The 14,208-nt window shown below is 41.6% G+C and overlaps 1 protein-coding gene across 1 annotated transcript in view; it reads right to left on the bottom strand.

The window, feature by feature from the left end:
* The window catches only part of PARP4 (poly(ADP-ribose) polymerase family member 4), a 351,198-nt gene that overhangs the window by 62,312 nt on the left and 274,678 nt on the right, over positions 1-14,208 (bottom strand). Inside the window, exon 26 of the mRNA XM_082247633.1 lies at positions 1,018-1,098. Within this exon, the coding sequence (XP_082103759.1) occupies positions 1,018-1,098 (81 nt within the window). The remainder of the gene's footprint in view (positions 1-1,017; positions 1,099-14,208) is intronic.

Here is a 14,208-nt window from a genome sequence, read left to right as displayed (position 1 = left end):
CAGAAAGCTATCTCATGAAATATAGATGTGTAACTATACAGTCATAGAAGGATGATAGAACACAAAGTACTGTAATCTGTACACTTCCAGTAGTAGAAGACAGCATGTTTCCCTAGAGTATGGCTTCTTCAGGACCCAATATCATGAGCAACAGTCAATCTGGTGGACCATAAAGCCCAAAACATTAGCCTCGGAGGCAGGCACAGGGGTAAAACACCTCCCTAACAGCATAGGCAAATAGGAACTAGACTTAAAAGGCAGATATGTTTGATCTGTAAATAAAGTTCAAATAGAGCTAGGAACAACAGTGTTCTCAAGGAAAAGATATATAAAAATATATAAAGCTGGCCAGGGCATATGAATTTAAATCCAATAAGGAAAAGTGGTCACCATTCAAATAACCAAGCCAATGTACATCCTAAAGGCAGTGATGGCGAACCTTGGCACCCTAGATGTTTTGGAACTACATTTCCCATGGTGTTCAACTACACTACAGAGTGCATGAGCAACATAGCAAATGTAGTTCCAAAACACCTGGGGTGTCAAGGTTCACTATCACTGTCCTAAGGATTCCAAGAGAAAGGTGCTGGGACAACAGATCATCAGGCTTCTCTCAGCCCACCGACCACCATGTTGATGTTGGCAGGAACGGCTCAGGTGAGCACATCGCGGTATCCTGGGACAGGTGAGTGTCCGTTTACTAAAGTCAGCAGCTACAGTTTTTGCAGCTGCTGACATTTATTTAAAACACAAAAACGACTAATGAGATTTAATGAGCTCCTCTTTAATAATTAATAAAAGACTTTTTCTATGCAGGGATGATATAATAACTTTGTTAGTGATAAGAGTGTAATGTGCATGATAAAAAATTGTTAGTGCCAAATACGGTACTTGTATTGTGAAATTTGTGGTACCACAGTTCCCACCGAGTATGGTTAAAGAGAAAATTGCAATTAAAATAACAACTTCTTCAGTATGAAGCTTTAAAATTTCATATAGAGATTATCTGTAACATACTGTTCCAGTGGTCTTCTGTAGTTTAGTGGTTGAAACGATGTTCTCAAATTCTTTATCGTTGATTAAAGCCTTTAGCGTGGCCTAAAATTGAACATAGCGTAATTTTAATTGCCAACTATGTAAATACCAGTATTAAATATATAAAACAAAGAAGGGAAAAACAACTTATTAGGTGGTTACTGTTCAGTGAAATAAACAAATAGTTGTATACAAATATACATATTTTTATACTGCCCACTTTATGGGTGCTGCCTTAGCTGACCTTATTTAGGCAAATGCTAGTTGCCGGGATGCTGCACTGACTTACTAAAATGTACGTGTATGAGCACTATGGTTTGCCTCTTTCTTTTGAGCTTGAGAGATGGATATCCTATGTAGTCAATTTCATCAAATAATATGGTTGTGAAGCTGGGTCTTGTGGTTCCTCTGATTGCATTTACAAGCTGGAGCAGATTGCAGATGTTCACCGAGCCCTGGTGCCTGCCAACATGCTAAACTTACCTTTGTGGTGAGCGTCCTCTAGGGGAAAGTGCAGGATTGTGTCTTTTCAACTAAAGCACACTTTCATTGAAGAAGCATGATTTTGCACTACTAGGATTTATGTTTTTCTTCACTTTTATACACACATATGCACACAGCCCATTTATATACGTCCTAACACCTTTAAGTGATGCAGGGTACATGCAGTTATGATTAGGAATACATAGGGGCTGTTGCGTACATTTTTTCTTGATCACACTAGAATAGAAATGTACTAGATAGAAAGTACATTTGGCTGTACATAACATAATCCAGTCCCCTGCACTCTGTACATTATATACTCCTGGGCCCTGAAGTCTGTGCATTACATAAGTCTGCACTCTATACACTGATCTTTGCAATACACACTCCTTACATTACATACTCCTGAGACCTGCACCCTGCGTATTACATATACCCATCTCCTGCACTCTGTGTATAAATACTCCTGACCAATGCATTCTGTACACTGAGTTGTGCATTACATTCTCCTACATGTTTCTACACATACTCCTGGCTCTTTCAATCTGTATGTTACATACTTATGACCCCTGTGTGTTAAAATAATTCTTACCCCTACACCTGGTATATTACATTCCTCTGACCACTGTGCTGTGCATACTGGACCATGCATAACAAACCTGACCCCGCATTCTGTGGGTTACATAGTTCTGACCATGGCACTCTCTGCACTGGACTGTATGTTACATACTTCTGACCCCTGCACTGAGGGCATTACATACTCCTGTATGTTAAATAATCCAGAACCTTAAAAATCAGTTGCATCACCAAAAAATTAAACTCCTTTAAATGTACCCGAATTGAAGCACCAGGAATGAGACATCTTACAAACCTTTTACATAACTCCAACCACAATGAGAAATGCTACCACCCACCAGATACATAGTACATGCATAGTTATGATGAAAAAAGGCAAAAGTCCATCAATGGTTAAACCAATGGGGGAAAAAAAGCAAATAGAAAACCTCCATATATATAATCTTATACCCACAGTTGATTCACTTTGTGCCCTTCATACTCTGGACCAAAGGACTCTGTACACTGTACATTACAAAATATTTGTACATTACATACTCCTGCCCCCTTCAATCTGTGTGTTATATACTCCTGCACAATGTAAAAAGTTGTTTATTAAGTTCCCCTCCCCCAGCAAACATATGTACATTGCATTGCATTCTCATGACCCCTGCACTCTGTGTGTTGCATACTACTGACCCTTATATTCTGTGCATTACATACTCTGGACCATTGCATACTATACAATGGGTTGTGAGTTACATACTCCTGGCCCTTGCCCTCTGTGCATTCCATACTTTGGATTGCTTCACACTGGGCTGTATGTTACATATTTCCTACAACTACACCTTGCACTCTGTGCTACATACTCCTGACCCCTGCACTCTCGGTTACATACAGCACTCTATATACTGAGCTCTCCTCAACATACTTCTGCACTTTGTGAGTTACATACTCTTGACCTACAATACATACTTTTGAGTCTTGCACTATATAAACTATGTTGTACGTCAAATACCCCTCATCCCTGTGCTATATACAGTACATTATATAGTACATTATATACTCCTGAGTCCTGACGAAAGTGTTCATGATCTTAACAGTTGCTGGTTGCTAGGTGGCCCCCCTATTATTTTAATGAGGTTCTTCTTTCAGGTTGCGTCAAAGTTTTTTAGTTCTGTATTCTGTTTGCAGAAAAGCATATATGATGGAAGAGTCACTTTTCAGAAATATTTATGCTGAGGCTAAGATGCGTGTCCGTGAGACAGTTACTTGTAGTAAAAAAAATGAATTTTTGTACTCTGTAAAATCAGTTTTTTTGGTGTTCATTGAGGAGCACATGATCCAAAGTAATTAACAGACAAGTGGGACGTCAAAAAGAAGTCCAACCAAGATGTGGGCAACAGCAACAAAACGCTAACAGGCCCACATCAGAAAAGATAAGAAAACTGGGGTCAGCCTACAGTTACAGTAAAAGAACAGCCCAAAGGACCTTATGCTGGAAGCTTGAGACGCGAACATTCACCTAGTGTAAGTTGGAGAACTGTATAAATGTAAAAATTATGCCACGCTAACATATAATAAAATAAAATGATGTACCCACTGCGCAAACAGTACAAAACAATAAAAGTATGGAACTGTGTAAATATTACACTCCTGATATATCACTGTGTGGATATTATGCACTTCTTACACTGTGAATTGGTGAAAATCAAAACGTGAGAAAACAAGTGTAAATTAAATTAATTCAGTGGGTTCCCTCTAGTGATCATAGCCAGCAGAAAGCCATAATCAGAGGAAGTATAATACAAAGAAGGCATTGGAAATTATTGTCCAAACACAGCACCACCAGAAGCATCAAAATGTAAGTGTTAAAATTATGTGGGTTATTGACAAATTGATATCTATATTGAACACAATATTTACATAATATAATAAAACAAAATCAAAATTAAAGAAAGGAACCAATACGGTTTTAAATTTGCTCAGAGTGGCTTAATAAAAAAAATAATTCAAAGGAAGCATGAAAAATAACTGATGAGCTGCACTTGTGGTTATTCCCGTTTGGCACTGAATCCCTACACTTGCACTTTGAAGATATTTGGATGGACTTTTTAATAATTTAAATGTCATCACTTTTAATCTTTTATGAGTGTGATTGCATATTTTGTCTTCCATTGATAATATTCAATTTTATATGTATGGTGTACATGTAATTTATACTTGTTTTCTCACTTTTTTATTGTCCCCTCTTCACAGTATAAGTGCACAATTTTTGCACAGAAATAAATATGGGGTGTAATATTTGCATACTTTGTTGTTTTGTAACATTTGCATGGTGTGGTTATTGCGGCAGTATTTTTACATTTACATTTTTACATACATTTTTGTAGTTTGCAGTATTTGGTATCCGAATACACTACAAGCAGCTTTCCTCTATTGAATTTAGACCTTAGATCATATTTTACAATTTTTGTTGGTAGGTCAGAGAACATATAAAAAGAAGACAAGGTGCTGGCCTTACAAATAAGAGAAATAGTTGCCGGATGTTGAAAAGCTCAAGAAGCACTCACAGATCTAGTAGACTGCGCCTTGATAGAAAAATGTGAAACCTTGTCTTCAAGACTACAGGCTTGTAGGAAGATTAGTATGAGCCTTGGAAAAATGGTGAAACGAGAAGTTGTTTCACCTTTTACAGCGACCATGAGGAATGACAAAAAGAGGGCCAGACCTTGTAAAAGAGGCAGTGACTGCAAGACAAACACAAAACCGCATGAACCACACCAGACAGAAGGACAGAAGTACCAATACCTAGCTAAAGCAAAATAAGAAGCTTTAAACGGTCTATAAATAAAATCGAGTTTTGTTTTCCTGAATGGCCATTCCCACTCGACAGAAGTCAATCTAATGATCAACTTCTGTCAGACAGGAATTTAGAAACCTTTGTCGATCAGTGGCTGCAGGCAATTGGCCATAGCCACTGTAAAATTGGGGTAATTAGATTCAAGTGGTGCATGCGTTTTCAATGAGTGTGCCAGTCCAGAACTGCATTTTTAAGGGCATGGCAGACCACTTTTTTTTTTTTTTTTTTTTAAAGGAAGGGAAAAATTCACAAAAAAGACAAGCAATTTCCCACGTAGGTGTTCCACCATTACTGTAACTTGCACAATACTTCAGCCTCCTGGCTTATTTACTTGCCACACGACTGCTTCAGGTCTCAAGCCTAAGCTTAGGTCAGCTCCGCAGACAACACAAAGGGCTCCCTCCAGTCAAGTTTTCTCATAGCTTACTCAGGTTCAGCTCATTGCTGCTCTGTCACGGACTACATCTGCCTCCCGCAGACATGCACACTCTGGATGCCCCCATGGATGTCCTCCTGACTCCCATGCACAGACCTGCTGTCTGTTGGGGGGAGCCCTGAGCTCTAACCCTGGGTCTAATATAAACCCAGCCCACCCCTGTGCAATCAGCATGCCTACCTCTCCAAAATATGGCCTAAACAGCTAAAATAAACAGTGGCACAGGCTGGCCTCTCTAGACCACTCATCAGTGTACTATGATAAGGGAGGGTTCCCACTGTCAGAACACAATAGCACAGAAAAGAGGATTTCTCCATCCATCTCGCTTGTGTGGATGGGGGAATCCCATCCTAAAAACAAGTCATCTTTTACCAGCCTTAGGATTCAAAACCACTTTGTCCTTGTGTAAGATCATGTAAGGCAGATAGTTCAGACACAAGCCCTGCAAAGGTGATTTCAACAAGGAAGACAACCTTTTGTGTAAAAGCAGGGAAAAATTCCTGATAGGGTTAAAGCTGTTTTTTGGAGAACTAAAAAAACCAAACTCAAATCTCACCTAGTATAAAAGTCTTAACCATTGAATGAGAGGCTAGCTGTCTTTAGAACGAGATCACAGGTGCTGAGATTTTCCCATTGGTGTTACGTGGGGTCAAATGCTGATCCAGGCTGGATTGCAAAAAAAGCCATAATTCTCTCTGAAAAGTATTTTCTGGGGTAAAATTTATTGGCCTTGCACCAGGTACTGTATGTAATATGCCTTGCGTGTATAACGGTACATGTGGAAAGAACAAAATTAGAAAGGCCCCTATCTCTGAGGACCTTGGCTTCAACAGCAATGCGGTCACAGCCACTGACTGTGAAATAGTCTGGTTATTGGTCCTAGAACAGAAGATCAGGGTAATCTAGAAGATCTCATGGAGAGACTACCAGAAGTCTGATAAGGCCGGAGTACCACATCAATCTGGGCCAATTCAGTACTATGAGATAGCGAAAACACCCTCCATCTCAATTCTGTGGAGGGGACAAGGAGAGTTTCAGAGAAGGAAGGGTATAGATAAGTTTGGACTGATCCAATGAGTGGGTTTTGGCACAAATTTCCGCATCACACGTTGGACAGATTTCCCATGATGAGGTTGTCCTGGGAGCACAGTAAAGTTAGCAACAATGCTAATTGCTAATACTATTGTGAACACTCAGGGCTCAGGACACTCAGACCAAATGAAGAGCTACAAACTGGTAGTGTTGGTGCCCACAGTAAAGGTGGTGTTGGTGTGTTGGAAACTAGGGACATGCAAGTAAGCATCCTTAATTTCCACAAAGGCTAGAAAGTCTCCTAATTAAGCGAACCTATGACAGATCAGACGGATTCCAGCAATTTTTGAATGCAAATGTGGATATTCAAATGTTTTAGATGCAAGATGGGGTGACTTTCTAAACCGTGGAAAGGTTTGAGTAAAAACTCTAAAACCTTACCATATCTGGAACAATGGCAATGACCCCTAGAGTTTATATTTTAATTATTTTTTATATTGGTTGATCTGGATAGTTTGTGTCTTTTTTTTGACCTGTCTAATTATGTAAGGACTCATTCACACGTGTGTTGATTATGAAGAATGAAGCTCAATGAAAGTCAGCCAGCCCCCAGTCTGATGTACTCACCCTCCAGTCTGTCACCAACCAAGTAGACCTGTCTCTTGATACAAAGAACACGGGGTTTATTTGACACACATTTGCAAACGCATGTGAAAGCTGCAGAGCCACTTCACGGCACTCTGTTAAATCTGCAGTCCTAACACTCCTAATTTAGTGTCTCCACACTGGAAGCACATGGCTGCTATATATATATATATATATATATATAAAATCCCTATCTGTCTTTATACTGCATCCACCAAGGGGATGGAGGTGTAATGCTTCTCAGCTGGTCCTTTCCAGTTTGTACCATCGTTACAACTTAGTTATTTGAGTTTTGAGACAACAGACCAGTCATGGATGAGGGTGGGTTGGGGGAGGTTGGGCTGTCTCCCTCCCACCTGTTCCCCCATCCATCCATTAGCAGCCATGTGCTTCCAGTATGGAGACACTAAATTAGGAGTGTTAGGACTGCAGATTTAACAGGGTGCCGTGAAGTGGCTCTGCAGCTTTCACATGCGTTTGCAAATGTGTGTCAACTAAACCCCTGTTCTTTGTATCAAGAGACAGGTCTACTTGGTTGGTGACAGACTGGAGGGTGAGTACATCAGACTGGGGGCTGGCTGACTTTCATGCGCCTCTTATAATCCTTCAACCTCATTTTTTTCTTGATATAGGGATGGAGACGCCAGGCTCTACCTGCTGGGGTCTCACTTAAGTCCCACCTAGCCTATTGTGTTTAAGCAACCAGGGATGGAGACACCTTGCCTACAGCTTGGTGCCTCATATAAAGTCCCACCGTGCGATTTTCGTGAGTGTTTGGTGGATGCAGTCTGATTTGACCTTATTTTTCCGTATATAGGGATGGAGACCAATAGCATGACCTGCTTGTCTCACACAAAGTCCAAAATAGGAAATTAGGGATTGAAAGGCATTGTGCTTTACAGGCCATGCCCCATATATAAAATCCCTATCTGTCTTTATACTGCATCCACCAAGGGGATGGAGGTGTAATGCTTCTCAGCTGGTCCTTTCCAGTTTGTACCATCGTTACAACTTAGTTATTTGAGTTTTGAGACAACAGACCAGTAATGGATGAGGGTGGGTTGGGGAAGGTTGGGCTGTCTCCCTCCCACCTGTTCCCCCATCCATCCATTAGCAGCCATGTGCTTCCAGTGTGGAGACACTAAATTAGGAGTGTTAGTACTGAAGATTTAACAGGGTGCCGTGAAGTGGCTCTGCAGCTTTCACATGCATTTGCAAATGTGTGTCAACTAAACCCCTGTTCTTTGTATCAAGAGACAGGTCTACTTGGTTGGTGACAGACCAGAGGGTGAGTACATCAGACTGGGGGCTAGCTGACTTTCATGCACCTCTTATAATCCTTCAACCTCATTTTTTTCTTGATATAGGGATGGAGACACCGGGCACTACCTGCTGGGGTCTCAATTAAAGTCCCACCTAGCCTATTGTGTTTAAATATACAGCATACAAATCAAGCTAGGATAGGGTCCTCCTCTCCTCCCAAAGGGATGGCATACGATCACCTTCTCCACCAAATGTAGGCTCAAAAGATATAAAACAGAGCACTCCACATAGTGTAAAACTGTTTGGTAGGTGTAAGATCCTGGCACTCTCAGTGCCTTTCTATCATCTCACTTCCGGGTTGCGTTCCACCACTCAGGTAGGTGGAACGCATATAAGGTGTGTATTCCTTTAACAGTCCTGAAGTCATCATCAGGCGCCGCACTGAGCGGCTATTTCAACTGACGGTCTGCACTCACACATTGTTCGTGCAACCGCTCCTGATACCTGCCTAACCCGACGCTGCCGAATCTTCCAGCTACATACCCTATACCTGGATTGACCGGAGCCTCGCTACCTTGTCCTACACTCCCTCACTACTGGCTATTGATAAGTACCCCACAGGGGACCCCCTCTTATCAACAACGCTTGCTATCTATACCTGCATTATAAGAACTATTGCTAGCTCTAGGATACATGCTCTCCAGTATCTACCATCTGCATTTCTAAACCTAGATCGCTAGCTCTTGTGCCTATTTGTTACAACCTGCATTACCGAACTAAGCTTAGCAACACCTGTATATCTTGCTTGCTATTATCTATCACCTGTTGATTATACTAGATTACTAGCTCTTGTGATTGCTATCTATCATCATCTACTATCATTCCTGTAACATCACTATCTGAGTGCTGATCATCATCTACTATCACTCCTCAGAGCCTATACCTTCAGTGTAACATTTCACTGCTACTTGCATAATTACTATCACTCCTGCAACATCATTATCTGAGTGTTTGTATATGTGCATACTGAATCAGGCTGAACCACTATGATGAGTCAAGAGAGTTGGATCAGGTGATTTAACAAGATCTCTACAAGACTACTGAGTGGAATTCTGCAGCTGCAAATCCATTATCCTTGAGCTAAAACCCAGAGCGTTACAGATTGCACAAACCTTAAAAAATGGATTCAGCAGAAATGGCCACTCATGTGATGCACCTCACACAAAAAGTAGAAGCATTAGTTCATACTCTTACTGAAGTACAAAAGGAAAATCAAACCTTGAGACAGCAGGTGGCCCGTGTATCACAGCTTACTGCTGCTCAACCCCGTGAGCCCAAGATAAACCCTCCACAAGTGTTTACAGGTGACCGGAAAAAATTTCGTGAGTTTAAAAACGCATGTCAATTGCTTTTCAGTTTAAAACCTCGTACTTACAATACAGACCGTATTAAAGTCTGCACTACTATCTCTTATATGTCAGGTGATCCACGGGCTTGGGCAGACTCCTTCTTTGAGAAAGATGATCCTATTCTCAATTCCTATCCTGCGTTTTTAGCAGAACTCTCCCGTCTATATGAAGACCCAAATAGGCAAGGTACTGCTGACAGCCAATTGAGAGCTTTAAAACAGGGAAGGAGACCTGTTGAAGACTTTGCAGCAGAGTTCAAGAGATGGACCCTTGATGCAGGGTGGAATGATGCATCTCTGCGTACCCAGTTCAGGCTTGGTCTATCCGAAGCCGTTAAAGACGAGCTCGCCCGAGTGGACTTACCTGGCACTTTGGATGCTTTAATACAGCTCAGTATCAACATTGACAGATGGTTACGAGAAAGGAAGGCTGAGAAAATGGGAGTACCATCACCCAATCCTTCTCGTTTCTCGTCTTCTGATCCTACTCCCATGGAGGTAGGGATCATACGCTCCCCATTATCATCTGTTGAACGAGCCAGGAGAAAATCTCAGAACCTTTGCATGTATTGTGCTTCCCCTGATCATCCAATAAGCGTCTGTCCCCTTGTCCGCAAAAAAGAGGGTGAGTTTTCACATATATTATTGGGGGGTTTAATGACTTCTTTTTCTAACCCCTATCTTTTCATCCAATTCATTTTACAGTGGGACCAAAATAGAATCACTACCAAGGCTATGATCGACACAGGATCTTGTGGGAACTACATTGACACTAGTTTTGTTGCTTTAAATAAAATACCTATTATTTCAAAATCTAAACCTGTCTCTGTTAGTTTAATTAATGGTATTCCCTTATCTTCTGGTCCAATCGTTAAACAAACTCAAGCACTTCTAGTTACTGCTAACGAGTCTCATGTTGAGACAAACACTTTTGATGTGTTACCTTCACCACATTTTCCCATTATTCTGGGACTTCCCTGGTTACACATGCATCAACCAAACATCGATTGGAAAACACGAACACTGACTTTCCCCTCACACTACTGTGAGACCACGTGTAAGATCCAAATCGTACCGAAATATCCTTTCCATGGTGTCAGATCAAATCACACCACCACCATGCTATCAGGATCTGGCTGAAGTTTTCCTTGAGAAAAATGCTCAAATGTTGCCTCCCCATAGGGACTATGATTGTTCCATTGATCTACTCCCTAACAGTAAACTACCTTTCGGACATGTTTATCCTCTATCTCAGGATGAACTTTCTCATCTCAAACAATATTTGGATGAGAATTTAGCGAAGGGGTTTATTAGACCCTCTACTTCTTCCACAGCTGCAGGACTTTTCTTTGTCCGCAATAAGGATCAGAGTCTCAGGCCTATCATTGACTACAGGCAATTAAATAACATCACAATAAAGGATCGCTATCCTTTACCTCTCATTCCGGAACTCATTGAACAGGTGCGTGGAGCCACTTACTTTTCAAAGTTGGATTTAAAAGGGGCATACAATCTCATCCGTATACGCAAAGGGGATGAGTGGAAGACGGCATTCAGAACTAGGTATGGATTATTCGAATATCTGGTGATGCCCTTCGGATTATGCAACGCTCCCGCAGCATTCCAGCGTTTTATAAATGACATCTTCAGAGACCTACTCGATGTTTGTGTTGTGGTATATCTGGATGATATACTCATCTACTCACAATCCTTGTCTGAACATGTAAGACATGTACGACTTGTATTATCCAGATTGCTCTCACACAATTTATATGTAAAATTGAAGAAATGCCTATTCCATATGGAGTAGGTGTTATTCCTGGGATACATCATATCAAAGAATGGCATTAAGCTCTAACGAGCAGGGCCCTCTAGTTCCTCCTGTTTTGAACTGTATTGTAACTGTATTGTCTTCCTTCACATTGTAAAGCGCTGCGCAAACTGTTGGCGCTATATAAATCCTGTATAATAATAATTAAGATGGATAAAAGCAAGATATCGTGTATCCAGGATTGGCCTATACCAACAACAGGTAAGGCATTACAACGATTCCTTGGGTTCTCAAACTTTTACAGAAAATTCATCAAAAACTTCTCTACCATTGTAAGACCGTTAACTCAACTCACAAGTGTGAAAAAGACGTACAAATGGTCCGAAGAAGCGAATCAAGCTTTCCGCTTGCTAAAATCAAGCTTCACTTCTGCTCCCATATTACGCCATCCAGACCCATCTCTACAATACATCCTAGAGGTGGATGCATCAAATATGGCTGTAGGAGCAGTTCTCTCCCAAAGACCGACAAATACGTCTCCTCTACACCCAGTTGCTTTTTTCTCCAAAGCACTGACTGCCCCAGAGGTGAACTATCCAGTGGGTGAAAAGGAGTTACTTGCCAAGGTACCCGGTTGCCAATACTCATATATACGGATCACAAGAACCTCCAATACCTCCAAACCAACAAAACCCTTTCCCATCGGCAAGTGCGTTGGTCATTATTCTTCCTAAGATTTAATTTCCTAGTGACCTACAAACCTGCAGATAAAAACAAGAAGGCGGATGCATTATCGCGGTTAACCGAAGATAACTGTGCAGAAATCCCTTCACTCCCTATAATACCACAAGATTGTATTGTTGGCGTTGTTCGTTCCTTAAAAGAAGAGATTCTGCAAAGTAAGTCTAGGATTGGATTCACCACCACCACATCTAAATTCTGATGCAGAAGGCTTCCTTTACTTTGATAACAAACTCTACATACCTCCTGACATGCGCACTAAGATCTTGGAACTAGCACATGATGTACCTATGGCAGGACACATGGGTATGACCAAAACATTAAATTTACTCACCAGGCAATTTTGGTGGCCTGGAAGGAAGACGTCTGTACAGAAGTTCGTTTCCTCATGTGACACCTGTGCTAGGTCCAAATTTGAGACTACAAAGCCATTCGGGCTACTTTGCAGTCTACCTATACCCAAAGTTCCATGGGAAGTTGTGTCCCTAGATTTCATAGTGGAATTACCACCTTCCAAGGGATTCACTACCATTTTAGTGTCAGTGGACCATCTGACCAAGATGGCACATTTCATTCCCATTCGCAGATTACCATCATCTAAAGAAACAGCGGAACTACTAATTAAACATGTGTTCAAGTTACATGGAATTCCAAAGACCCTTTTATCTGACCGGGGTTCACAATTTATTTCTAAGTTTTGGCAAGCTCTATGTCGTATATTACGTATTGAGCGGAAGCTTACTTCCCCCTATCACCCACAGACTAATGGACAAACTGAACGGGTCAACCAATGTATTGAACAATACTTGCGCTGTTACACCTCCTATTTACAGGATGATTGGGTGGATCTTCTTCCTCTGGCGGAATTTGCTTACAATAATGCAACCCACAGTACCACTAAGCAAAGTCCGTTCTTTCTGAATTATGGGTTTCATCCCACATTTCTTCCTCCACGCATCCTACCATCAAGTAACCCGGTGGCTACTGATTACCTTACGCAAATAAAAGACTCCTTGGATTTATTGAACACCACCATCTCTCATGCCCACAGCCAACAGAAACGGTACTACGATCTTCGTAGAAGACCTTCCCCTCAGTATACCGTTGGAGATCTCGTGTGGTTATCCACGAAAAATCTGAGATTGAAAATCCCCAGCAAAAAACTTGGACCTCTGTTTTTGGGACCTTTCCCGATCGAGAAAGTCATTGGAACATCTGCAGTTCGACTCACATTACCGACGGATCTCAAGATACACCCTATATTTCACGTATCCTTACTAAAACCACATATACCTAATCAGGGAATTAGACCTACCATCTTGCCTCCACCTCCAGTACAAGTAGAAGGGGGAGAAGAATTTGAGATTCGGGAGATTTTGGATTCTCGTATCCATAGAGGAAAACTCCAATATCTCATCAGATGGAAAAATTATGGACCTCAAGATGACACCTGGTTGGATGGTTCTGATGTTCATGCATCCAGACTTATACAAAGGTTCCACACCAAGTACCCTGAGAAACCAGTTCTATAGGCCTTCTGGAGCCGGCCTTACGGGGGGGGGGTACTGTAAGATCCTGGCACTCTCAGTGCCTTTCTATCATCTCACTTCCGGGTTGCGTTCCACCACTCAGGTAGGTGGAACGCATATAAGGTGTGTATTCCTTTAACAGTCCTGACGTCATCATCAGGCGCCGCACTGAGCGGCTATTTCAACTGACGGTCTGCACTCACACATTGTTCGTGCAACCGCTCCTGATACCTGCCTAACCTGACGCTGCCGAATCTTCCAGCTACATACCCTATACCTGGATTGACCGGAGCCTCGCTACCTTGTCCTACACTCCCTCATTACTGGCTATTGATAAGTACCCCACAGGGGACCCCCTCTTATCAACAACGCTTGCTATCTATACCTGCATTATAAGAACTATTGCTAGCTCTAGGATACATGCTCTCCAGTATCTACCATCTGCAT

Source organism: Pelophylax lessonae (genome assembly GCF_965119305.1).
Source record: "Pelophylax lessonae genome assembly, chromosome: 2".
NCBI classification, from domain to species: domain Eukaryota; kingdom Metazoa; phylum Chordata; class Amphibia; order Anura; family Ranidae; genus Pelophylax; species Pelophylax lessonae.
This window is presented reverse-complemented; position numbering and strand designations above follow the sequence as displayed.